General features: G+C 37.8%; 1 protein-coding gene across 1 annotated transcript in view; it reads right to left on the bottom strand.

Annotated features, from left to right (window-relative positions):
- CDH13 (cadherin 13) overlaps nucleotides 1-25,741 on the bottom strand; it is a 1,286,821-nt gene that overhangs the window by 1,039,988 nt on the left and 221,092 nt on the right. Inside the window, exon 2 of the mRNA XM_043985257.1 lies at nucleotides 2,589-2,700. Within this exon, the coding sequence (XP_043841192.1) occupies nucleotides 2,589-2,700 (112 nt within the window). The remainder of the gene's footprint in view (nucleotides 1-2,588; nucleotides 2,701-25,741) is intronic.

Here is a 25,741-nt window from a genome sequence, read left to right as displayed (position 1 = left end):
TATCCATAAATTGTGAAGAAAGAGATTTCATTGTGGCTTTTGTTGTTGTTAGTGACGGAAGAGAACCACCTATACCTAAATCTTTCAGTATTAAAGCAAACTGGGATTGTATCTGGAGCTCTCTGCTAGAGCATAGAAGACATGGTTTTCTTTAATTCTGTACTAACTTGAGACATTGCCTATCCACAACATTAACTTAATTGGCACTATCCACACTAATATTCTTGACTCATGAAAACATGCCCAGTAGCACTGTAAAAAATCAGCGATTCACATCAGAGAAAGCGCACACCCTATACATCCCTTTTTTGTTTTGTTTTGTTTTGTTCTGTTGTTGTTGTTCTAATGGCAAAGAAACTCTCCCTATGCATGTGTTTGGCCCAGTGCTAAGTACAGTTTCTCTGAAGTCATTTCTAGATTTGCTGAATGGGCCAAGTCTCATTTTGCTGACCCAACACACATGCAAATATACAATTTTAAATGTCTCACTTCCTTCCCCTGAACGTGCTACATTGATAATTAGCATAGTTCCATTTAGCGTTAACTAGCCTACACAGAACCAACAACCATAACCCACTTAATTACTAAAGAAAAAAAAAAACTTTGATATTGGAATGTACAGTATGGTCTAGTTTAAATTAAAAAGATCCCCCAAAGTCGGATTGTTTCCTGTTTCTCAGTGGAGAATTAAAAGCTATTTGGTGTAGAGAAGATTACAAAGGCAATCACAGTTAGGGACCTGCTTTGCATATCAACACTCCTAATTTGCATACTCATGGTGGGCCTCACATTACAAAGCATGTTAACATAGATGCGATTTGGGATAATAGCTGGAAAACCCAGAACAGTCAGCAGAATGGCTATCTATCTATGTGCAGATGCCATTTGGAATATTGATTCTGACTAATGCAGGAATAAAAAGACAATGAGAATTTTTTTGACCTACCTAGCCATAGAAATTTTCTCTAGTGGCCAAATCATAATAATCATTCACAGATATCTAGTTATTAGGTATGTTCTACATTTTTCCATTATTGGCTTTAATTATCAAACTCATTCCTCCAGCATCACTGTGAGCATCAGGCTGATAGAGCAGAGCAAAGTTTGGCCTTGTATTCAAGAAGACTTTGGTTTAAAAACTGCTTGGGGGGGGCAGCTAGGTGGTGAAGTGGATAAAGCACCATCCCTGAATTCAGGAAGACCTGAGTTCAAATCTGACCTCAGACACTTGACACTTACTAGCTGTGTGACCCTGGGCAAGTCACTTAACCCCTGTTGGCCCAGCCCCCTCCACCCCCAAAAAATGTTTCTGGCACATACTCTCTGAATAATTCTGGGTAAATATTTTAATTCATTATTGCCCATATGTGTCTCTAAGACTAAAAGTTTCATGATAGTTACCAATTTACATTGCTAGATGGAGTTTCCATACCAGGAGCTCCCTATGTGGATGAAATCACATAGCTGTAGCAAAATATAACATGTAAATAGATATATAGATGATAAACAAATAGACAAAGAGATAGATGATAAATTAGATAGCTGTATATATGGAGAGAGAGAAAAGGAGAAAGAGATGAAGATATTTTATTCTCAAAACTTGGTTGCTTAAGTCCTATATATACATATGTATACAATGCATATCTACATACATACATACATACATACATACATACACGCATACATATTGTGCCCCTTGGGGAAGCCTAAAGTTGGCTATATTCCAGTTTAAGTCACAAGCGTACATGTTCTGCATTGAAAGCTTTTAAGAATGGGGTTCATGAGCCTTTGATTCAACTCAAATTTGCCTTTAGTGACTGTAATGTTCTGGAGGGCAAGACTTCTGCTTTTTACTGTCCTGTGTCCCTAATGCAGTTAAATCATGATGACATCATAGTAACTAGAAAGAGGCTATTGCCATAGATAGTAAAGACATATGGGGTTTGTTTTTTGTTTTTTTAGAAAGTGTAAAACTATACAGTATATGAAATAGGACCTCTCCAAATATCCCTTGATTAGCTGGAAAAACTTGGATTCAGAATTCCAAGGTCACACACTTACATGAGCTAACATTCTTTTACCATTCTTTTTTTTTCTTCTGTTCCATTAATACCAAAGTCAGGAAAAAGGTAAATATTCTAATGAATGAGAAGGCAAAAGCTCCACTCTTTAGCTTTCTACCCTATCCCAGCTAGGTGATTTGTATTTACAAATATAATTCTTTAGGTAGAGAAGAACAGCTCTCTGCTCAGGGCTATCTGCTTCAGGAAAGGTCAGCTGAGGATGAAATGCTAGAAAAGGGACCAATGAATGAAGCTTCTATGATAAGGGCAATTATCATCTCTGCTTGCCTTCTATCCTGACAAAGAACTAACTCAAAACTCTGTCACTGGGGCCAAGTACTGGTATTCGAAAATGTGCAAAGACAAGTTGTTCTCTCCAAAGAAGGCATCCCCCATGAGAAAATGTTCTTCTGTAATGGTGTAGCCATGCCCAATGAAATGGTACATCCATGCTCCTAAACAGTGACAAATTCTGATATGAGTACAGATAGAATGTAACAGATTTTTTCATTAGACATTTCTTACAGTTTAGAATCAATTGGTCCTCAATGAATTCATCTGGCTGTTCAATGTGAAATGTCTTTTGCTGAAATCCAGGGATGCATTCCAAATCCTCTGCAAATGTGAGCAGCAACACCTGAAGAAACAAAGGGAAGGACTATATTAACATCCATTGATTCATTTCTCACAGCCGTTACCCCCCAGAGCTGGGCATTTTTCACAATACTTTTAGATTTTAATTTCTTATTCCAAGGAAGAGGAGAGTGGTAATGGCTCTTGAAGATGCTGGCATCTTTATTTGGCAGTGAGTTGTGGAAAATGCCCCAAAATCAAACAGATGTGGCATGTATTGTGAAGCAACAATTGTGGTTCTTCTGCAAAATTTTGCACCTACTGAGACCCTCATCAATTTCTTGTCATGAATTTTCATTGCTCAAATATGGCTGTGGAACAGGTAGGCCTATAGATACTTGAGCTCCAGTATATTTCACAGTCCCACAAGCAAAGGAACACTTTTATCTTGAGAAGAAAGAAATAAGTGTTTGGCCATTTCCTTGACTGTGACTACCTCATGCAAAACTGTCCCCACTGTCAGACATAGCTACTGTAAGAGAACTAAGGTCCAGCTCTATATACTAATATTTTCAAAATCATTGAGTATAGAAGGAATATAGGATTTCAAGAAGAATGGGATTCTGGAGATCACCTAGCCCAAGCCTTTCATTTGTCAGATGAAGAAACTGGGGTCAAGAGAGAGAAAGTAATTTCCCAAGTATATACAGGTAATAAATGGCAGTACTAGAATTTGAACTCAATTCCATTTCCAAATAATCTTAAATCCAAGGCCAGTTCTGGATTGCATTGCTATTGAGAAGGTGCATATAGAACTACAATGCAGAGGTATGGAAAGAATCAAAAGGGGGAAATAATGATCTTTTTCTGACATCCCCTAACTGAAATGATAAAAACAAGGAAATTCTAGTCTGAAATGGGCTTATATCACTGCCTTCTGCTTTGAAGAGACTGAGGATGTATGTAGCACATTCTCTCCACCTCTTGGAAGACTACAGTCTTAAATTAGCACACCACCTCCTCCTTGTAGGAAGTTACAGCCTGAATCAGACACACTATTATCTGGTCCTCCGAGGAAACTTTAGTTGAGATCAGTAACACTGTATCTTCCCTCTTGAGAGACTGCATTATAATGGTCTGTAACCATCCCCTCTTAAGGAAACTACAGTCTGAAATAATCATTTTAGGAGACCCTTGCATGCACTGATAATATGTTATGACTACATCTGTTCCAAATCCCTCATACGCCCACATCACATGTAGCCGGTATGCAAAATAATTTACATTAATTTGGTTTCCTTCTGGCAAATAGAAAGATATAACTAGTCCTAATTCAGCCAGTTAAATGATAAGTGGTCCAAAGTCCTGCCCCTGTCACTCCATGCTTCCCAGCATACCTTCCCATCTAATTAGTTAATTCTGTCCTTAAATCTTATGAGCGAATTAGATCAAAAACAACTTCTCTTCTCCAAATTCTACAGGGACACAGAAGGAAAGAAATTAAGGACCAATCTGAAATTTATCTGTGGTGATACCTGGGTGAACTCTAGCTAATCCTTGAGTCTTTTTTTGTAGGTAAGTAAAGGAGAAAAATAGTCTCAGGCCAATACTCACTTTAGGATTCTCTGGAGGAATTGAAGGAAAGAACCCAGGCTAGCTTATGCTCTAAGGCAAAACTTGCAATTCAGAATTTAAGAACGTCAATTATTTTATTCTTTTGTAAATGCAGGGGGGTCACTCTCATCAAAAATGAATGGATCAGGTTAAAAGCTGCATTGTGTTGGGCCAGTGATTTATTTATTTATATATGGAACTCCTTCCACTAATGTGGCTGCTTTGCAGTTTATGTAGGCTTAATTGCAGGCACATGGGGGAAAGGAAAGGTGACTTGCCCAGGGTCACACAGGCAGTATTCGACAGACAGTAGACTTAAAAATCAGGCCTTCCTTTCTATCCACCATGCCTCTCACTGAGACAGTCAACAAACCCCAGGCATGCTCAGATCTTAAAGACTAAATCTGAAAGTAGCCTTTATAAAAGATGGAAAAGATATCTATAAATATTGACTTAGGTCAAATGTCTCAAGAGGAAGGAAACTTCAATTTTCCATTCTGTTTTTCCCTAAAATGAGGAAAATCTAAATAGAGATCTGGCCAGCATCAGTCTATATTCCTACATATAGGGCAAGTGTTATGTCAATTTAACAAACAGAATGTGACCTTTTCTCACATAGAAATAATTATCAGATCCGTCCTGGTCTTGCTGTGAAATGTTCAGTTTCATTCTCGCTATGCAACTCTCACCACTTTCTTCTCTGCCAGACATTAGACAAGATGTCAGATTTGTCATCACGTGGAAGCTTTTTATTAATTATCTCACAGAAGCAAAGTCCTTTTTTGTAATTTATTTTTCACACCAAGAAAATTCTTCTATTGAACTAAATGTCTATCTTGTTAAATTGTTTTTCTGCTAAAGGTCTTCACTTTGAAAAATCCCAGAAGAAAAGAAATAAACTGGGCAACTATTGATGTTGAAAGGAAGGGGCTGATCCCATTATGCTGAATGCAGCATATCTTGGAGTTGGCCCTGGCTGCTTGGTATTTGTTATCTAAAAAGACTGAATGCCTAAATCTATGAGTGAATAGGGAAGTCTCTCCAATTGGGAAGCAAACATAATAACCTATAACAGCATCTGGACCCATCCTCATGGGCAGTGAATAGTATTGCATGAGCTTCCTCAGCTGGCATTAGAAAGATGTTTTATCTGTTATCACGTGGAGAGTCGTTTTTTGTTAATCATCTTGCAGAGTTAACATCTTGCTATTTTATAAATGTACTGTGAGTTTACAAAAAAAAAAAACAATATGTACAGTCACTTTTTACCTGATGGGAATCACTGAGAATGGGTTGGAATGTGATATGTGACGATGATATGGAAGTAAAAAAATTATACTGTTCATTATTGAAAGAAATGTGTTAAACAAAGTAGAACAGAAGAATTATATAACAAATCGAGAAGATACACTCTTATATTAAAGTCCATGAACCAGGGAGAACTGAAACATGAAGAAAAACAATTGAGGGAAGAAAATGGAGGGAGAATTAGAAGCAATATTGTAGTGAGAATAAATTACCACCAAAAGGGGAAATGGATCTTAAGTTCTGGAAGTCAATTCAATTCACTCTTATGCAGTTCAATTCAAAAAGTTTTTATGGGTCTATTGTGTGCTAGATAGCCTAGTGGCTTTGTGTGCACATGCACTCATGTACATACACACATTCATGTGTATAAAAGGTAGAAGCAACCACTCTAAAGCATCTTACATTTTGTAGAGAAGAGGGATAACATATTCACATACAAGTGAACATAAAACTTATACAATTTCTAGTATAACAGTACAGATCTAATAGGAAGAACAGTTTGTTGACAAATTCCCCAAATAGAGGAGTCACAGGGAGCACAACAGAAGGGGAGGAAAGGTTGAGAAAGGGACACCAGAGGGACATTGTTGACATAGATGGATCCCAGGGGGCAGTAGGTGGTAATTCAGAAGAGAGTTTTGAACTGGACAGCCTAGAACTCAGGAACATAAGGATTGTGAGTTGGGGCAATAAGGCAGTAGATTGCCTTGTTCTTCACAGAGAGCTGGTACAGAGACAGAGTACAATAATCATGGGAGATTTCAACCTCATGGACTTCTATTGGAGTTCATTCTCTGCTTAAAGCAGAGTAGATGACAAATTATTGCTTGCTGAGCTGAAAGCTTCATTCTTCATTTGTTGGAAGAAAGGATGGGGGAAATAACTATTCTGAACAAATCAGTTCGGTTTGACAACAACAAAAGTTATTACATACTTGCTAAGAAGAAAACATTATGCAAGATATCTGGGATGTACAAACTAAATCATTTTTATCTTTAAGGTTACATTATATTGTGATATTGGGGGAGAAGGGGGTATAGGAGATCCATAGACCCTTATTCCTTATGGCTAGTTGACATGGTGTATGAAGGTAAATAACATGGAATAAGTCTGGAAAGATAGGTTCGAGCCAGATTATGGAGTTCTTCAAATGCCAAAATTGTTAATTTGTGTGTGTGTGTGTGTGTGTGTGTGTGTTTTAAAATTTTGGATTCACTAAAGGTTTTGGAGCAGAGGATAATGGCTACCTTAGGATGATAATCTGATAGATATGGAGGATGCTTTAGGAGAGAAGCGCTGAGGAGAGCAATAAAAGGTTATTAAATGGTACAGGGTAATGGTGGTCACAAGGGGTTGCACTGAAGCAACGGCTGTGTCATTGGACAGAAGGGAGTAGACGGGGGAGATATCATATAGGTAGATTATATAGGACTTAAACAACTGGTTGTCAGCACAGAATCGAGCTTGACTCCTCTCTTCCTCAATTTCTATATCCAACTAATTCTACTTCCACAGTATGTCTTGCATCTATCCCCTTCACTCTTTTCCCAGTCACTGCTCCAGTTCACGCCCCCATTACCTCTAATCTATATGATTGCAATAGGCCACTGTTTGGTTTCCCCACCTCCCCTTTCTCTCCTCTCCAATTCAGTCTCCACACAGGGGCCAAACTGTTACCTCTTTTTTGTTGCTAATATCCTTTACTTTTTTGCCAATTAATAAACATCTTTATTTAAAGTTTTCAGTTCTAAATTCTATCCTTCCTTCACTCTCTCCCTTCCCCACTCCCTGAGGGGGTGAGCCATCAGATTTGGATTATACATGTGCAATTATATAAAACATGATACCTCTTATAAAGCCCTTTTGTTACTTCCCCTCCAGGTACAATGCCTAAATTATTTTTAATATAATATGATGATATGATACAATATAATATAATATGTATATACACACAAATATGTTTTGTATATAAGGTACAAATAATATTTTATATATCACATATGTATTGCATATATACATTTGTGTATAACCTATGTCCTTATCTGTATATATGCCATTTTGTCTTTGTAACTCTAGTGCCTAGAATAATACCTGGTGCTTGGTTGCTATAGTAAATGATTATTGATTGGTTGATTTGATATAAAGGGTGAGAAAAGGAAAGATTCAAAGAGGATTCTCAAATTGCCTACCTACATTACTGGGAGAATGATGGTACACTCAACAGAAATAGGTTAGTTTGTAGGAATGGTAGCTTTGATGGCAAAGACAATGAGCTCCATTTTAATTATGCTGTAATTCTATCAGGTAGAGATATCAATCAGGAAGTTCAAAATTAAATTAAAAATAAGGAATATATATATATGCATATTTATGTATATATATGTATATACACATACATAAACACTATAGATGTTAATATACACAGATATATGTATCTATAATATGCATTTGTATATATATATATAAATTGGTTCTTATATTACATATATAGTTGGGATATGTAGGTATATATGTACAATTTTTTCAAGTAATTCACTAAGATCTCATTGAAGCTGATGAAATCCCAAAGGAAGGAAGAGGTTCCAGGACTTAGCCTTATAACAACTCATTGCTGATATATGTGTGGGAAGAGCTAAGCAGGACATTATTAGATTTCCTAATAGATTAGTAGGGAAAAATTATACAGTCTAGTGTTCACCTAAAATTATTTGACGTGAAATTTCAGAGACTTCAGAAAAGAGATATGTAGGATCATATAGCCTAAGATTCCAAAAGGGAGCTCAAGAAGGGTGGATATTCTCAAGAACACATTTCAGAGAACATAAATCCCAATGATTCCAATAGAAATAAAGGGAAACTGTCTAAAGAGACATCAACTCTAATTTTTAGAACACTTGTAGAGAAGACAAAAGTAATGACAAGTGACTTAGGACATTTTTTTACAGGAGCATGTTTCATAATACTAGGAGAACTAAAATGTAAAATGAACTGAGACTTGATGAGAATAAGGATAAGAAAAGTAACTGAGATGTGTGAAAGGAAAAAAAATAAAGAAAGGCTAGGACCACTTGTTTGGATAGATAAGATAATATTAATGGACAACAGAGAAAAAGCAAAAGTTCTTTTTCTTAATTTTCCTTTAGTAAAATGATCTTCATATTGAAAAATAGACAAAAGATATTTAATGAGAAATTGAAGCCAAACTGAAAAAGGAGATGGTTGGAGATTACCTAATTGCCTTTCAATGAGTTTAAGCCACCAAGCATAGATGAACCTTACTCCAAAGTTCTCAAAGAACTTGCAGGTGAAAGTGAATTATTTACACCACAGATGATTTGAACTGACATACTTATTCACAGGATATGGAAAGAAAACCAGTGATCATTGTGGGCCTCTAGGGGTCACGAATAAAAGGTCATGCAAGAAATTTTCTCTTTTTTTGACAGATTTACTAGTAGACTCTATTGGAATCGCCAGAGTCCTATATTTACCCTGTGACTCAAAGAGGCTGGACTTTGATGGACACGTTAATCCCTCCAATCTTTAGGGATTGAAAGAGCTGAAATTACTTGATATGAAAAAGAGTGAGCACATGGAAATACAAATGCAATGAGAGCAATCCTGAGCAAAAGAGGAGCTAAGGAGCCATATGAAGAGACAACTGTTCTGAGGAGCAGATGCTAAGATTCCCTGACCAGAGCTGTGTGATTGAATCATGAACAAGAGACGTGGAACAGATGCTGCATGGCTCCAACTGCAAGGCTGCTGAGACCAGAACTGTTAGTTATTCATTCCTCTTGTCCTTTTTCTCTCCCTCTCTCTTGACAAGGTCTGTGCCAAGTTCCCCGAACTAATTTCAGTTTCTTAACAAAGCTTGTCCACCTTTCTAGGTGCTTGTTTTTTTAAGCAGGTTATTAAGATCAATGTGGTTAACCATTGTACTGTTAGTCTGTGTATGTCAAAAGCAGCAGAGAGAATTAATAGGTGAAAGAATTCAATTTCTACCACTGTAGTATATTACAGCATAGCCCTTTGATTTCTGGCTGGGGCCCAGAGATGTAGAAGGAAAATTATTGACTCATGTTTTTACAATTTCCTAAGTCAAAGGGAACATTTATTTAGGGACTTCTTTCTCCCCAAGCAGTGAATGAGTCAGCGATTTGCTTGTAGAGAAGATTTTGACTACCTGGATGGAACCAGTGTGTGTATGGAGAAGGCAGGGAGGAGGCAGAGTCATTGCCACTTTCCTTTCTATTGCTGCCTGCTGCTCTTTGAAAGGGAAACCCTCTTCCATAGTGAAGGAGCCCAGGGAGTGGCAGAGAGAATGAAATAAGAAGCAAGAAGAAAGTGAGAGTCAAAGTCATCTCTCCCTTTCTGTCATTATAGGGACAAAGGAAACAAGGTGGGGTTGTTTTGTTATATTAAAATTTAAGCCCTTGAGTGACAAGCTATATGTGTAAAGGAATGTGGTCAGACAAAGCCCTTCTTAGCTCACCATATGCACCAGCAGGGGTGTGCTGTAGCCAGAGCAGATGAAGGGGGCCCTTAATTGCTCCCATTATGGTGGTTTGGAAGAAGAATAACATCACAAAAATTGTCATCATTTTTGGCTGAAATCAAGATATACTAAATCTTTTACACTATGCTTAGGTATAGGAATCACTTGATCCAAAATGTAGTCATAAACACATCATTGTCAATATGGATTGAGACCTTTGCTGTAGTGTCCAAAAAGATCTTCTCATGTCCCTATTCTGTTTAGGGACATATTTAGTAATGTGCATTCAAGGGATAAATAGTATGCTTATCAAACTTGGGGGTTTCACAGAGTGGAGAGGGATTCCTAATATGTAAATCTTGTCTCTAACATTTAATAGCTGTGTGACCTTGGACAAGTCACTGAACATTTCTAAGCCTCAGGTATCTAAGACTGTAAGTTATGTATAGATTGTTATCTGTTCTATCATAGGGAATTCCTACACAGGATCATACTTTTATACCGTAGAGGCCAGCTACTCCAACCTATCATTTTACAAATGAGAAAATTGAGACAGAGACAGGTGAAATGACTTCCCCAACCCTTTCTATCTGCCAACATTTGAGCAGTTTGCATAATTTTTGGAGGGGGAAGAACAGAATTTTAGAGCTGAAATGCTTAGAAAAGTTCCTTTTTTCTTCTCCTATCTGTCTGGAGACAGGAGTATACACTATGCTGCAGTGGAAAAAATGTTCAACTTGGAGTCAGAAAACCTGGGTTCAAGTACCCTGCCACTTACTTAATAGTTAGTTATGCGACTTTGGGCAAGTCACCTCTACTCTCTGGGTGTTGGTTTCCTCCACTGTAAAATATAAGGAGTTAACATCACAATCTCTAAAATTCTGTTTCATCACTGACAGTATCTGTTTTTGCAATGTATGTGAAGCTCTCTGCTTGAGAATTCTTGTGCAATCCAATCTCAGAAATACCAGAAGTTTGCATTAACACCGGCTCCAAACATGCCCCCCCACCCACCTCCTCCAACATTTTTGATCATCACATTGCTCATTAAACCAAATCCAACAGCTTCCTCTTTCAGGGAAAAAACTCCTAACTTCTTTTTCATGGTAAAATTTAAAGACTTCTTTCCCAACAAAGATGTGATATCTCTTAACTACCAAAACTCAAATGGCATCCAGACTTTCTGTGCTTCCTGGGATCCTTCATTTCAGTGTTGTGCACCAATATCTGAGTCTGGGCATATGAGTACATCAAACCAAACATCTGTGTTTTCCACACATATGCTTACATGTACATTGTAGGATGTGTTTTATTCACATATATAGTCAGATGGCACTTGGTCTGAATTACATACTCTTTAAAAAAAGAAATACAATTCTTTCCCACTAGATTGTAATTTTAGGGCTACCCTTAATTTAAAGTGCTGGAGAAAACTACAATTCATAGAGACATACATACTAGACTTTTTGTAAGAGAGGCTCCTGGGGAAAATCCTCTTACAACAGCAACTACCATGCAAATTTTACTCTTAGAGAGTTGCCAGATAACTCAGAAGCTAAATGATTTGATAAGGGTCACAAAGCCAGTCTGAGGAGCCTCTTGAACCCAGATCATTCTGACTTTAAAAGCTGCTTTCTATTCACTGCTTTCATTAGAAGATAATACATCATTAAATTAAAAGAGGAATATGAGATGTGACCCAGTCTAAATGAGGAACATCATATGGATATATCTTATGTCTATATTATGTATATAACTGTGTATGAAGCTCAAGGTGAATTTTTGATTGAACAAAACACAAAAATAATACTTTGAACATATATTTCCCCTAGAAGAATATAGAAATGCAAAAGTGATCTAAAGATAAGACATATTTATATGACACAAAGCAAAACACTTGGGAAAATTTTATTGGCATCTCTGGAAAAAGTAACAGTCATGGGAGCCTGCAGAAAGTTAGATATTGAACCATTCGCTTATTCTATAACATTGGGCAAACTTTCCCCTTTCTCTGAATCTCAATTTCCTCCTCTGAAAAATGGGAATGAGGGGTTGGATTGAATATTCTCTGCAGTCCCTCCAAACTCATTATTTTAAATCAAACCCTACCAATTGTCATGGCCTGAACCTGAGGACACGTTGAAGGTTTCCTTAATATCTTCAATTACTAGTTTGAAAGGACTACTGATTTTGTAACACATTCCCCTTATTCACAAGCAAAAAACCCTGAAGACTCAAAAGGGAAGATAACATTTTCAACATTGTACTCCAAAAGAATTACATGGTCTATGAGAAAATTAAGGCAAACCACAAATTAACAGAGACTGAATGAATGATATTTGTTTGTCTTTTTGTCTTCACAGGCTCAAGGAGCTAAGGAAATCACAGGTTTCCTGGTTCCTGGAGTTTTTGACGGAGAGATTCCTGGCTCTGCCCCAGTTAGTTAGTTAGTTAGTTTCCTTCTTCCTTTCTTCCTTCCTTTCTTTCTTTCTTCCTTTCTTCCTTCCTTTCTTTCTTCCTTCCTTTCTTTCTTTCTTTCTTTCTTTCTTTCTTTCTTTCTTTCTTTCTTTCTTTCTTTCTTTCTTTCTTTCTTTCTTTCTTTCTTTCTTTCTTTCTTTCTTTCTTTCTTTCTTTCTTTCTTTCTTTCTGGGGCAATGAGGCTTAAGTGACTTGCCAGGGTCACACAGCTAGTAAGTGTCAAGTGTCTGAGGTCAGATTTGAACTCAGGTCCTACTTAGTCCAGGGCTGGTGCTTTATCCACTGTGCCACCTAGCTGCCCCATCTGCCCCGGTTTCTAAGATTGAGTCAAACTACTAGAAAGAGAGTGCCTTTTACAGAACTACTTAATTTCCCACCTGAAATAGTCTTCAAAATAAAAATGTTCCCTGGCTTGTCTCCCCTTGGCTTCACAAGCCATGATCCCTACACCTTTCCCTCATGCTTTTCAAAAGTTACATTACACTCATGTCAGTTTCATTTTAATTTATTTATTCATATTCCTTATATGTTTCAAGTACTATCCTTAGCACTGGAGATAGTAAGAGAAAGTCCTTGCTCTGGATAATTTGACAATCTAGCCAGGAGAGATGACATATGTATGTATGTATAGAAAAAGTAGAGAATAAGTAATATAGAAAGGGAAGGCACTAGCAATTCAGATGAGTGGGAGGGCAACAGAGAAGGTCCAATCTTGAAGGTGGTGCTGGAGCAGAAGTTTAAAAGAGTATCTATTAAACCCGACTGCAATTGGGACTCAAAATTGAAAACTCTAACTTCCTTCTTCCCCTTCCCTCATTTAAAAAAGTTATATAGCAGCACTATTCTTGTCTGTATTCTCAAACCCCTCCTGGATTGTCGAGAAACTCCCCAATATCAAGTTTTCCTAAACAAACAGCTTTGAGGGAGATGTTTCAAGAGGAGTTTACGTTAAAGGATTGAAGGTGGAAGAAATTCCAGAGTCCATCTAGCCCAACTTTAACCTGAACAAAAAACCCCTAAATAATATTTCCTTCTCCCCAGATTGAACCATCTAGCCTCCATCTGAAGCAGTCTGGTAATGGTGAATTCACTGCCTCAGGAGGCAGCCCATTCTATTGGGGACCTATTTAACCATGGATTTCCCTTACACAGAGCCCAAATTGACCCCTCTATAATTTCTACCAATTTGTCAGTAGTTTAGCCCTCTTACACTGTCTAGAACAACTTCAATCCCTGTTTCACACAACAGAACTTAAAGTAAATAGAAACCATCCAAAGAAAAGTAGAATTAGATGAACTGAGAGTCATTTTCCAATCCTGGACTAAATTTCTTATATAGCTGAAAATATATTTTTTATGTGAAAAAAAATCTACAGAAAGTTTCATCCCAACAGTGAAATGACATTTTTGTACATCTGTTGATCTGTTGTTTTTTGTTTTTTGTTTTTTCACAAATGTAAATTCCATCAGCTTCAGGTAGTTCTGAGTATCTCTAGCTCAAGGTTATACTCAGGCAAGCTGAAAGGAAAGCAGGGATGTTTCCCTCATCTACTTAGTTTTTACCCCAACATAGCTCCCCCCTCCCAACATACACACACACTTTAAGGATTTAATCTATTTTACCAAGAGATGGTTCAGTGAAGCCCATTTGAGCTGTTCCTCTTAATCTTGATAGTGAGTTTGGGCCATTGTTGTAAGAAAGGCTATTAAGATTTGGCAATAAGATTCTTCATGGGTGATAAGTACCCTTCTAAAGGGACTGCATATCCATTTAACGCCTTGCTCTGTCCTCAAAATGAAAGTCACACTTGGAATACTGAAGGGTGGGTGGGTTATGAAAATGGAAATTAGGGGGATATGATTGGCTCAGATGAATTCAGCTTTCCTGTCACTGAGAAGCATGGATATGATAGGCCTCTGAAAGGACAATGACAGGGGCCCTACGTAAGACAATTCTTATAAGGAAAGTATGTGCTCAAGCATTCATTCTGTCAAATCTTATTCAAGCACAAGTAGAGAAATGTACACCTGATCAAATATCAGTGTTTTTATTCAAGAAGTGATTTATGTATCGATATACACATATGTTATTACTATAAAGATATGTATAGATTTGGTCTCTTTAAGTAGAAGTCTTTAAGTCAACAAAGTCTGAAAAGATATGTAAACAGGATACTCTTCCAGAGGAAACAAATAGAAATGGCAATTTTGGCAGGCTTCTTGAAGAGCGTAAAGGCCAACAGGATAGAAACAAGTGGTATGACCAGGCAACATTTCCATATTCATTTCACCTTCAGGAATCAATATCATTAATGAAAGCATGACCAAGGATTAACCTATCTCTGTTGTCAGCTTATTGGACGTTAGAAATAAACCTATATGAAGATAACTTTTAATTTAAGGCAGGGTAGTTAAGATCCCAGTTCAAAGATGACTTGTCACTTCCCGTGCTTAGAAAATAGTGTAGGATTTCACTCTTCATTCCCTTGGGAGAGAAACTATGGTCAGCTCTTTGATCAAGTAACCTGGAAGGGAACTTCAAAAAACTTATAATAGGAGCAGCTATGTGGTGTTGTGGATAGAGCATTGGCCCTGGAATCAGGGGGAACTGAGTTCAAACCTGACCTCAGATACTTACAAACCCTGTGACCCAGGGCAAGTCACTTAACCCTGTTTGCCTCAGTAAGATATATATTACAAATCAAAATTCTTTGCTATTATAGCTGTGGGTCCCCATAGAATGTGAAGCACCCACTACATGCCAGGTACTCTGCTGGAGTACTGAAAATTAAAGGACAAAAAATAATAGATCCTGACCTTAAGGATAAGATATTCTATTAGGGGAAGCATCTACCCCCTAACACAATGTATAGACACAGTTACGCACAAAGGAATTTTGTGGAGGAAGGGAACATTCACACCTGTGTGGTGAGTAAACCTATATGTGGTGGCCCTATTACTGTCCCAAGTGTAGGGAAAATTAGCTGGGGTTTCTAATATATTTGTTGCTTAGAAATTAGAGACTACTGCACCAGTTTGGGACATTAATTATTTATTAAAGTATATTAGATATTAGTAAAGAGAGAACACGTGGAGTTCAAAAAGTTCAGAAGCCCTACATACCTAGAACAAGGCACTCCCCCACCACCTCAGAGTCTCAGATCAAAAAAAAAGTTCCTGTGCCTTTGAGAGTGGAAGCTACCTCTGGCAACCCCTACACACTGCTCCAAGCTAATTGGCTAGCATCACCCAAATCCATTGGTTCACTGGACTTGAGGGAGGTCCATGAGCAGAATGTGCAAAGGTCAAAGAACCCACTCCCTTAGGGCCAGGCTCTCAGGTAGGTATGGTTTCAATCAAGTCAACTTCAAGTGAGTCAATCAGTAAAGTCAATCCAATCAATCTTAATATAATCCACTCAAACAGGGGGGCTTCTGGGCCCAATTCCAAAACCCATTATTTTCTCAAACCTGGTTTTAAAAATTGTTGTACAGGAGGTGGTATTTGAGAAGATTTGAGCTGAACTTTTGAGGAATCAGGATTCCATGGAGGTATAACAAACTACAACAGTAAAAGATTCAACAAGACAAATGGATTTTGTTTGCTTGAGGCACCTATGTGGTGCAACTTAGTAGTAGCATAACCATGGGCAAGTCATGGAATCTCTGTTGATTTCCATTGCCTCAACAGTAAAAAGTTGATAAAAACCATAGTACCTGACACCCAGGTTTCTTGTGAGGGTCAAGTAACATAATATTTTAATGCAAATCTCAAAGCACTATAAGATTCTATTAAAACGTTTTCCAAATCACTATCCCATGGAAGGATTCCCAATGAAAGATGACCATTAAAGGGGGATAGCTATAGGCTCCACTAAAGAACCCCTTTTAGAACTAAATAAGTAGTGAAGAGACTTAGCATCTTGCCCCCAAATAATAAATGTTTTGGCCATACTTATTCATGAAGACTTTGTATTAAGGTATAGCTTACTCTAATTAAAGAAATAGCACACAATGTTGGAAAGACTGAGTACACAGTTGACTTTAAAGGCATTTTCACATGTAACACTATGTTCAGAAGGAAATCTTATAGGAAAGCACAAAGGTAACTTCTGTTTTTCTGAATAATAATTCAGCATGGCCTAGTGCAGAAGGGTCAAACATATGGACACTAGGCCACATGCAGCCCACAGCTCTCCTGAGTGTGATCCACTGAATCAGATTAAGAGGAAATTGGGAAATAGTTAATAAAATAAATAAAAATACAACAAAACAGAGAATATTAATATGTGATATTCTCAGTCACTATATAGCCTGCAGGGATCAATATGTAAAGTTTAGTGACCCCTATTTTCTATTTGAATTTGACAGCACTGCTCTAGTAGATTTAAAATCAGAATTTCTGGTTTAATTCTCAGATCTGATCATGGTAAGACCTTGATGAAGTCACTTAACCTCTCTGAAGCTCAGTTTCCTCATCTTTAAAATGAGGAGCCTAGACTATATAGCTTCTAAGGTTTCTTCCAGGTCTACATCTCTGGTTTTAAGAGAAATGATTCCTGTAAAATCCTAATTTGGGTTATATTATCATGAAAATAAGGGAAACGTAAAGAGGAAAAGCAATACCTAGCCTGGAAAGTAGGAGACCAGAGCTAGAGAAATGATGATGTGTTTGTAGTAGAATAAGTATTGGATTTGGGATCTTAGAACCTAAGTAAAAATATTGTCTCTTCTACTTACTATCTTCATCATTTGGGATGAATTAAGTAACAGGTTTGGGATTCAATTTCCAAACCAAAAAAAAATAGGCAACTGCACTATATGACTTCTCAGGTTCCTTCTGGCTTTCAACATACGTTCTTATCATTCTAGTTCCAACACTATCACCATGACCTTTTCTTTCTTAAGTTTCAATTCACCCATATGTGAAATGAAGAGATTGGAATAGTTAGTCAAGATCACAGATAAATAATAATTATTTGTCAATTTACTCATTTCAATCTGGAATTCACCTTACAAGTCATTACGTCCAACTACTTTTTATAGAAGAGGAAACTGAGGTCCAACTTTCCTAAGATCATGCAAATTGTGAGTGCAAGAACTGAGGTTCGAACCCAGGTAATATAACTCTAAATTCATCACACTTTTCATGCCATGTCTCAGCTCTCTTTCCTGCTCCAAAATTCTACGATTATATGAAAGATGGACATCAGGGTACTAAGCTGCCAGGGAACCACAGCTCTGACCTGGTTGAGTGGATCATTCATGGTTTCAATTATACACACCATTGCTCTCCTGCAGTAGTGTGGATAATGGAGAGTAAACTGCATAATAACAGGGAAAGGCAAGGCATGAAAACCATTTTTCATGAAAAATGAAAAATATTCCTTTTAGATTTACAATGATTGCTAGTAGTGAGCTAGTAACTAGTTAAAAAAAAAACAGTTGCCAGGTCTCCCACCCTTACCATCAGCACAGTCACTTGTGCATCTGACAAAAAGGAGAAGACATAGGCTGGTGATATGCACCCACAGAGAGTAAAGGTCATATCAAACAATATCCATCCAGTACTTTGGGAAATGTCCTTCTCGTGAGGGAAAAGCAGTTTTCCAGATTGCTTAAAAGGCATTCACCATTCTAAAGTAAATGTTGATAGCTTGGCTTTGAGTAAGTGCACTTCTCTTCTCTGCAAAAGGAGATAATTCCAAATCCTAGTGATTTGCAACCTCTTGGGGAGGCAATATCCTGTCTTTGCTCAATGGAATTGGAGTCTCGCTTTCTAACTCCCCTTCTCTACCTCTATCATCAAGGGCTATGCACTATGTGTTTGTTTATAAATTTTAAGTTAATTTAAGCTAATTCCATTTCCTTTTTCATTTGTGAGAACTAAATGATGGATGTGGTCCCATTAGGATTAGAATCCCCAAAGCATGCAGACAGCTTTTAATATACGGGGGAAAACCCAGAAACAACAAAATCATTTACTTTTTTTTTGGGGGGGGGAGGGTCAAAACCTGTGATTGTATCAATGTGAAGAGCAGCGGATAGAAAAACTCTGTTACCTGCTACAGACTGGTAAATCTGAAACTCTGAGACTTGTAATAATAATAGCAAACATTTATATAGTGTTTACTATGCATAGGCACTGTGCTAAACACTATACAATTATTATCTCATTTGATCCTCAAGAGAACCCTGGAAGGTTATTATCCTCATTTTACAGATGAGGAAATTGAGGCAAACAGAGGTTAAGTGACTTCATGGTCCCACAGCTACTAAGTGTCTGAATCTGGATTTGAACTCAGGTGTTCCCGACTTCTGATTCAGAATTCTATCCATAGCACCATCTTATTGCCCACTAAGATGTATGGTTTTGGAAAGTTGCTTGGGAATATAGAAGAGGTAATGGACATTCTGATGTTCATGCAGTTCACATGTATCAGGGAGAAGACATGAATTGAGGTCTTCCTCATTCCAAGTCTAGCCCTCTGTCTACTATTCTCTATCATCCATAGTAGTAAGGCTTCTGTAGTGTCATGGATCCACGATCACACTGAAGTATCTACTGCCTCCAATGATGCAGATTACAGGCCATCCTTACTCTCTTTTCCTCTGTAATTCCTGTTCATGTTCTTCCATAAATTGCCAATAGAATCTCTCCTGTTCACTCCGAAGATCTACCTCTAAAAACCTTTGAATATTCCATAGGTAATAGTGTAGCATGAGTCTCTCTCACTCTCTGTATAGGGCCAGTCAACCTCCCTTTCCTTGTCATCATGATCATCTTCGTCATCGTCATCAGCCACATATATATATATATATGTATATATATATATATATATACACACACACACACATGCATCTGTGTGTGTGTGTGTGTGTGTATCACTTTAAAGTTTGCAAGGCAATTTGAAAATATTACTTCATTTTATCCTAATAACAAATGTGGGAGATAGATGTTATAATTATCCCCATTTTTATAGGTTAAGAATATGAGTCAGATGGAGCTTAAGGGATTTAGGATTACACAGCTAGTAAGTGTCTGAGGGAGGATTTGAACTCGTGTCTGCCTGAGTGTAGGTCCAGTTCTCTATTCACTGTACCACCTAGCTACTACAAGGTACATGCATCTATACAGTGACTTGAGGTTTAAAAATGCTTTCTTCACCAGGACAAGGAATATATAGTAAATCTTACTATCCTGTTTTAGAAATTAGGAAATGAAGGCTCAGAAATATTAGATTCCCTTGTCTAAGGACACAGAACTAAAATCAGAGCTCAGACCTGAACCCAGATCTTTCTTGATTCTAAGTTTAGCATTTTTTCTCTAGACTATGCTGATAAGTGAAGATTACACTATCCATTTTCTAAAATTATAAAAATGTCTTTGATCTTTCCATTTTGTTCCTGTTTTACTGCTTAGTCCAGTCTTTCCTCAACAAAATAAGTCTGGGAGTAAACAAGGAGGAACGTGTGACCACAAAGGAGAGAAAAAAGGTAGGTAATTAGAAAATTATAGAGCAGCTAGGTGGCACAGTGGATTAGAACAACAGATCTGGAGTCAGGAAGGCTCATCTCAAATTTGGTTTCAGATACTTACTAGCTGTGTGACCCTAGGCAAGCCACTTAACCCTGTTTGTCTCAGTTTCTTCATTTGTAAAAATTACCTGGAGAAGGAAATGACAAACCACTTCATTATCTCTACCAAGAAAACCCCAACTGGGGTCATGACTGAAAGAGAACTAATAATATAAGAAAATTAAACAATAATATCAGATTATACAAAGAAAAGTTTTCTTCACTTTTTAGTAGCGTTCACATAGGTTTTTAGTGCAAATCAAATAAAACCATATATGTGAAGCATTTTGCAAACAATAAAGTATTGTATAAATTTGTATCATTATTATTGTTATTATTATCATTACCCCAGAAAGCCTCCTTAATGATAACTGACTGTGGAGTCAGAAGACCTGGATTCAAATACTATCCTTGATACTTACTATCTATTTAATCTTTGGCAAGTCTCTTAACCTCCATGGAGCTCAGTTTCCTTCACTGTAAATTAAATCATTGGATTAGCTGGCCTCTGAGGACCCTTCCACCTCCAAATCTATGATTCTGTGACCCTATAGCAGCTAATGAGACTCTCCTGGTTAAATTCAAATGGAGTTAATTGTAGAGATTCCCCATAATTCATATATATATATATATATATATATATATATATATATATGGGGGGGGAGACAATGAGGGTTAAGTGACTTGCTCAAGGTCACACAGCTAGTAAGTGTCAAGTGTCTGAGGCCAATTTGAACTCAGGACCTCCTAAATCCAGGGCCAGTGGGTGCTTTATCCACTGTGCCACCTAGCTGCCCCTGATTCCCCATAATTCTTCAACACAGAGACCCATCATCCACAATGAGAAAGAATGATTTGATGGAAGATTCTAACTTTGGTCTCTTCCTGAAATTCAGTGAGCAACAAACTCTGCTTTGTCCTGGGGACACAAAATCTAAAACCAAAATAGTTCCTGACCTCAAGAGGCTTGCCTTCTACTGGGGGTAGGGGCACAACATATCCACAGATAAGGAAAATCAGTGCTCATATAAAGTTATTTCAAGAAAGAGTTCTGACAACCTGTGTGGGGTGTGTGTGTGTGTGTGTGTGTGTGTGTGTGTGTGTGTGTGTGTGTGTGTTTTGCAAACCCATTCTCTGCCTGTTTTTCAATACTGGATAAAATTGTTGCTTAAAATTTCCTGTTTTGTATAATCTCCCTCTTCTCCCCTCCTAGTACAAATGATCAGAATTTGACTAGCTCAGAAACACTGGTTCCCACTTCTTCTACATCCAATAAATTCTAAATTCATTTCAGACCCTCATGCCCAAAAAAGACTTCTGATAAATGGACATGGAATTCAGGATGCCAAGACTTAATTCCTTGATGTCAAAGGTTAGTCATATGGAAGAAATGCAAAGCAGTCATCCCCTATCTCTGAATGCAGGCGGGCAGGTTGCAGCTGAACTGAGAAAATTATTGTTTATTAGAAATGAGATAGTCACAGGCAAATGCCTATATTCTGATTGGGTTCAAAGATGGTTCCCCTCCCATGAGGTGAGTAATATGTTTTCTCTAGAAAGGTGCTTTGTTAAATACCAAGTGTCAATATCATTGTTATTCATCTTCTCTGTGCTCCTCAGACGAATTTTTCCACAGTTAAAAAAAATGCTCATTTTGGCCAGTTTGATTTCAGTGTAGCCTAGATCCTATTCTGTGAGCTTATACAGATATATATGTGTGTATCTCCCCTACCTCACTCATTCAACACCCTCCTCAAGTTCTTCAGTTCAGGCATTGTTCATGGCAGTAGGAGGTTACTCTTGGAGGTCACCTATTCCAGGCCCTGCCTAAAGCATCCATCTTCTCCACAACATCCATGATCTGTGGTCCAGCTAAGTTCTGCTTGAAGACATTTAGAGATGGGAACTAAAACATGATTCTTCTGAGGAAAAAAACACTCATTGTGTCATTGAGTCATTTGCTTTGCCTTATTCCTTGAACACTAGCTACACCCCTAAGCTTACTCAGCTTTCCTGACCACAAGTCTACACCCCTAAGCACACTCTGCCTTCTTATCAAAATATGCCCTTGACTACAAGAGGGAAGAAAAGATGTAGAAATGCATCTGTTCTCTGTGATTACAATTCCCCATGACTGCAAAAACAGGCCTTAACTACCAGTGGTAAATCAGCAGTATCCTCATATGCATACACAGGCAGGGCAACATTATAGTCATCATCATTACTAACATTTATGCAGAGCTTTAAGGTTTGCAAAGATAACTCTGGGAGGTAAGTGCTACTGTTATCTCTATTTTACAGTGAAGAAACTGATTCAGAAGACATTTAAGTGAATTGTCCAGGGTCATAGAGGTAGTCAATATCTAAGGCAGGATTTGGAACTTGGGTCTTCTTTATTGAAGGTCCAGCCCTCTATCTCATGTGTCACCTAGCTGCCTCCCAACATGAATGAAAGAAGTCATCTGCTGCTTCTGAAGACATCCAGTCATGTCAATATATACAACTTGCACTCATCCATTGTTCAAACACATGAATGTATCCTTAGGGGAGAGATCGCCAGATATTGCTGTTGTTGCTCAGTTGTTTCAGTCATTTCCAACTCTCTGTGACCCAGATTAGGGTTGTCTTGGCAAAGGTACTGGAGTGGTTTGCCATTTCCTACTCTAGCTCATTTCACAGATGAGGAAATTTAGGCAAACACGGTTAAGTGACTTGCCCAGGGTCACACAGCCAGTAAGTGCCTGAGGCTGGATTTGAACTCAGATCTTCCTGACTCCAGACCCAGTGTTCTATCCACTGTACCACCTACCTGCCCTAAGATCACCAGATGCCTATTAGGAATGCCTGCTTTGTGTCCTTCTAAAATACATTTACCCCAAAATGAACTACTTGTTTTGAGGTTGATCTGTAAGAGCAGAAATGTCATTGAAAAAGTTTTAGTGTGCTGCATTGTTCTCTCTTGTGGAAGGTAGCAGGGTAGGGGAAGCATAAAAAATCTACTCTTCACTGTAGCCCTGTGCACAGTTTATAAATCAAATTGTAGGTGCAGAAAGTGACATCAGGCAACATGGAAACAAAACATCTGGATAATAGGCTGTAGTTTTCAAGTTTCATCTGGATTTCTGTTGCCAGGTTGGATAAAGCCTCAACTCTAAGATTTAGGTAGTGAATACCTATCTTGCATTGAAGCACATAAATATACAGAAGGGGGAAAAAAGATGAACCCATCAATTAGGGCTGAAAAGCTGCTTCCTCTATTGCCAGAATTATTTTTCCACTGGTTTCAGATCCATAATTAATAGCTAATATTATTCTATCTGTACAAGAATTAAAATAAACAGTGATTTAATGGGATTTCACTAAGCTACTTGCAAGCATTCAATCAAATCTTATTTTCAATGCGGGGGGAAAAAAACATCTCCATGGCTCTTAATGCGTTTAGGGTCAAGAGTAACATCTTCATACATAAAAGATTTCATTCAGCTTTTAAAGGAGAAGTAATTATAAGATAAGGGTTGTGGCTCAGGTCTAGGTTTTGTGTAATTTCTGTTCTAATTAATTTACCATATGTGGGCTTTGCTGTGGCTAGCAAGTGTTGATCTTTTAGAGTTTCTGTGTTCTTCATGATAATGGGTTTTATTTTTCTGAAAAGGTCATCCGTGATATCATGTCCTATAAGTCTATAAGCTTTCGTGCACCTCTCTTTCTCTGAATGGGAAAAGCCATGGGCAACTCCCTCTCCTACCTTTGTCCTTCAGCAATTGTTTAAAGACCCAGAGGACAAAATGTTTGAACAAAAGGTTAAAAAAATCAAGAAATCATCTTGACAGGCCATCTATACCATGATGAATATCTGGAGCCTGTTCACTGAACAAGTATCTCATATTCATATGGAAGTTTGCTGTCATGTAACCTCAGTTACAATTTCCTCCCTTCCTTAGGATTTCAGGAGGGAACTAAACCTAATTTCTCACACCAGTATTAAAATTTTTCCAGCAAGAATTTGTTTATACGCACATTTATTTTTCCCTTCTGTGCCATACAATCTGCAATGTACCAGTCAGTCCTTTGGGCCTTGTAATCCATTCATTGTTTGCAGGGTCAGTTTTGTCCCAAGTATCCCCTCTCTATTGATTACTATACAAAAAGCCAAGAACAGACACATGGTCCAATTCCACAGAGGGCAGTGGAGCTTTTATCTGATGGCTGTGAGGTAACTGCTTCTTCTTATAACTTTTAAAGATGGAAAAATAGAGGCAAATGACCTTCTGTATCTGGAAACTTTTCAACCACCTGGCATTGTGGCAATATTCCCAGCCTATTTAATTGGCAACTTAAGCTCTTGTCATCCTGAAATTCTTCCCAAAGTCTAACTTACATCCCTCCTGCTGCAATTTAAACCCAATGATTATTCACAGTGCAAAGTAAGCACAGCTGTTCACTAGTTAGTTTGAGATAAGATCCCTTCTTGTGCCTAAATAGTTAGCTCCTCCTCAGGCGTCTCTTCTGTTTATAAAACCTGTTTTTTGCTATTTTCTCCTCTGAATCCTTTAAAACAGATGGTTTTAACCTGGTCGCTGAAGTTATTTTTTAAATATTTTGATAGCTGCATTTGAATACAATTGTTTTTTCTTTGTAATTCTATGTATTCTATCCTTTTAAAATTATGACTCTGAGAGGGAGTCCTTAGGCTTCCTCGAAGGGCCAAAGGGGACCATGACACAAACATAGTTTAAGAACCCCTGCTATGAAAGTTTTCCCTATATTGAACTCATGATATGGGGCCATATTCTATGACTAATTGTGGAAGACTAGTTTCTTAGAATTTCATTTGTACATCCTTGAAGTGTGTTTACATCTTTCAATCCAACATGATATGGAAAAATCCCATTTATTTTGACACCTTTTCTCCATTCCATTTTCTGTCATGCTAATATACATCCAGCCATTTTATACTCTCCCAAAGAAAATTGGCTGGTCCTTGTCTGTATTGACCTTCTCTTGCCTGTCTGACTTTCTGTCGTCCCTGCTATGCCAGGTTCCAATCCTGCCTCAACTGTCTTTAATCTCAGTGCCTTCTTTCTGAGATTATCCTGTTTGTATGCAACAGTTGGCACATTGTTTACTCACTGAGACTGTGAGCTCCTTTGTGGAAGACTGTCTTGACTTTCCTTTTATCCCCAGCACTTAGCACAGTGCCCTGTATATAGTAAGGACTTAATGAATGCACATCGACCGACTATTTCTCCCAGTTTTCTCTGACCCACCTCTCATTTGCTGAATATTCTTTGAAAAGTTATGAAACTATACTTATTAGATTCCTTGAAAATTGATGGTACCATACCTAACCTGCACCCTCACTGTGTCACAGGGCTAATTTTTTAAATGAAGCTCATATTGACTCTTTATTGCATTTCACCTCAGTGACTGCTCCAAACCTTTTCCCACTGTCTTCAAACATTTTCCCTCCTTCCTCTGCCCTCTTTTTAAAGATGACTTCACTTTCAACTTAGATGAGATGAAAATATTTTCTTGTTAACAAATCTGACTCCACTCCTTTCCATTACAAAACATTGTTGGAGCCAAATTTTCACATCAAGGCACTTTGTCTCATCCTTTTCTGCTACTTT

This window comes from Dromiciops gliroides, chromosome 2 (genome assembly GCF_019393635.1).
Source record: "Dromiciops gliroides isolate mDroGli1 chromosome 2, mDroGli1.pri, whole genome shotgun sequence".
Taxonomy (NCBI): Eukaryota; Metazoa; Chordata; class Mammalia; order Microbiotheria; family Microbiotheriidae; genus Dromiciops; species Dromiciops gliroides.
Note: the sequence above shows the minus strand (reverse complement) of the source record. Positions and strands in the feature narration are given on the sequence as shown.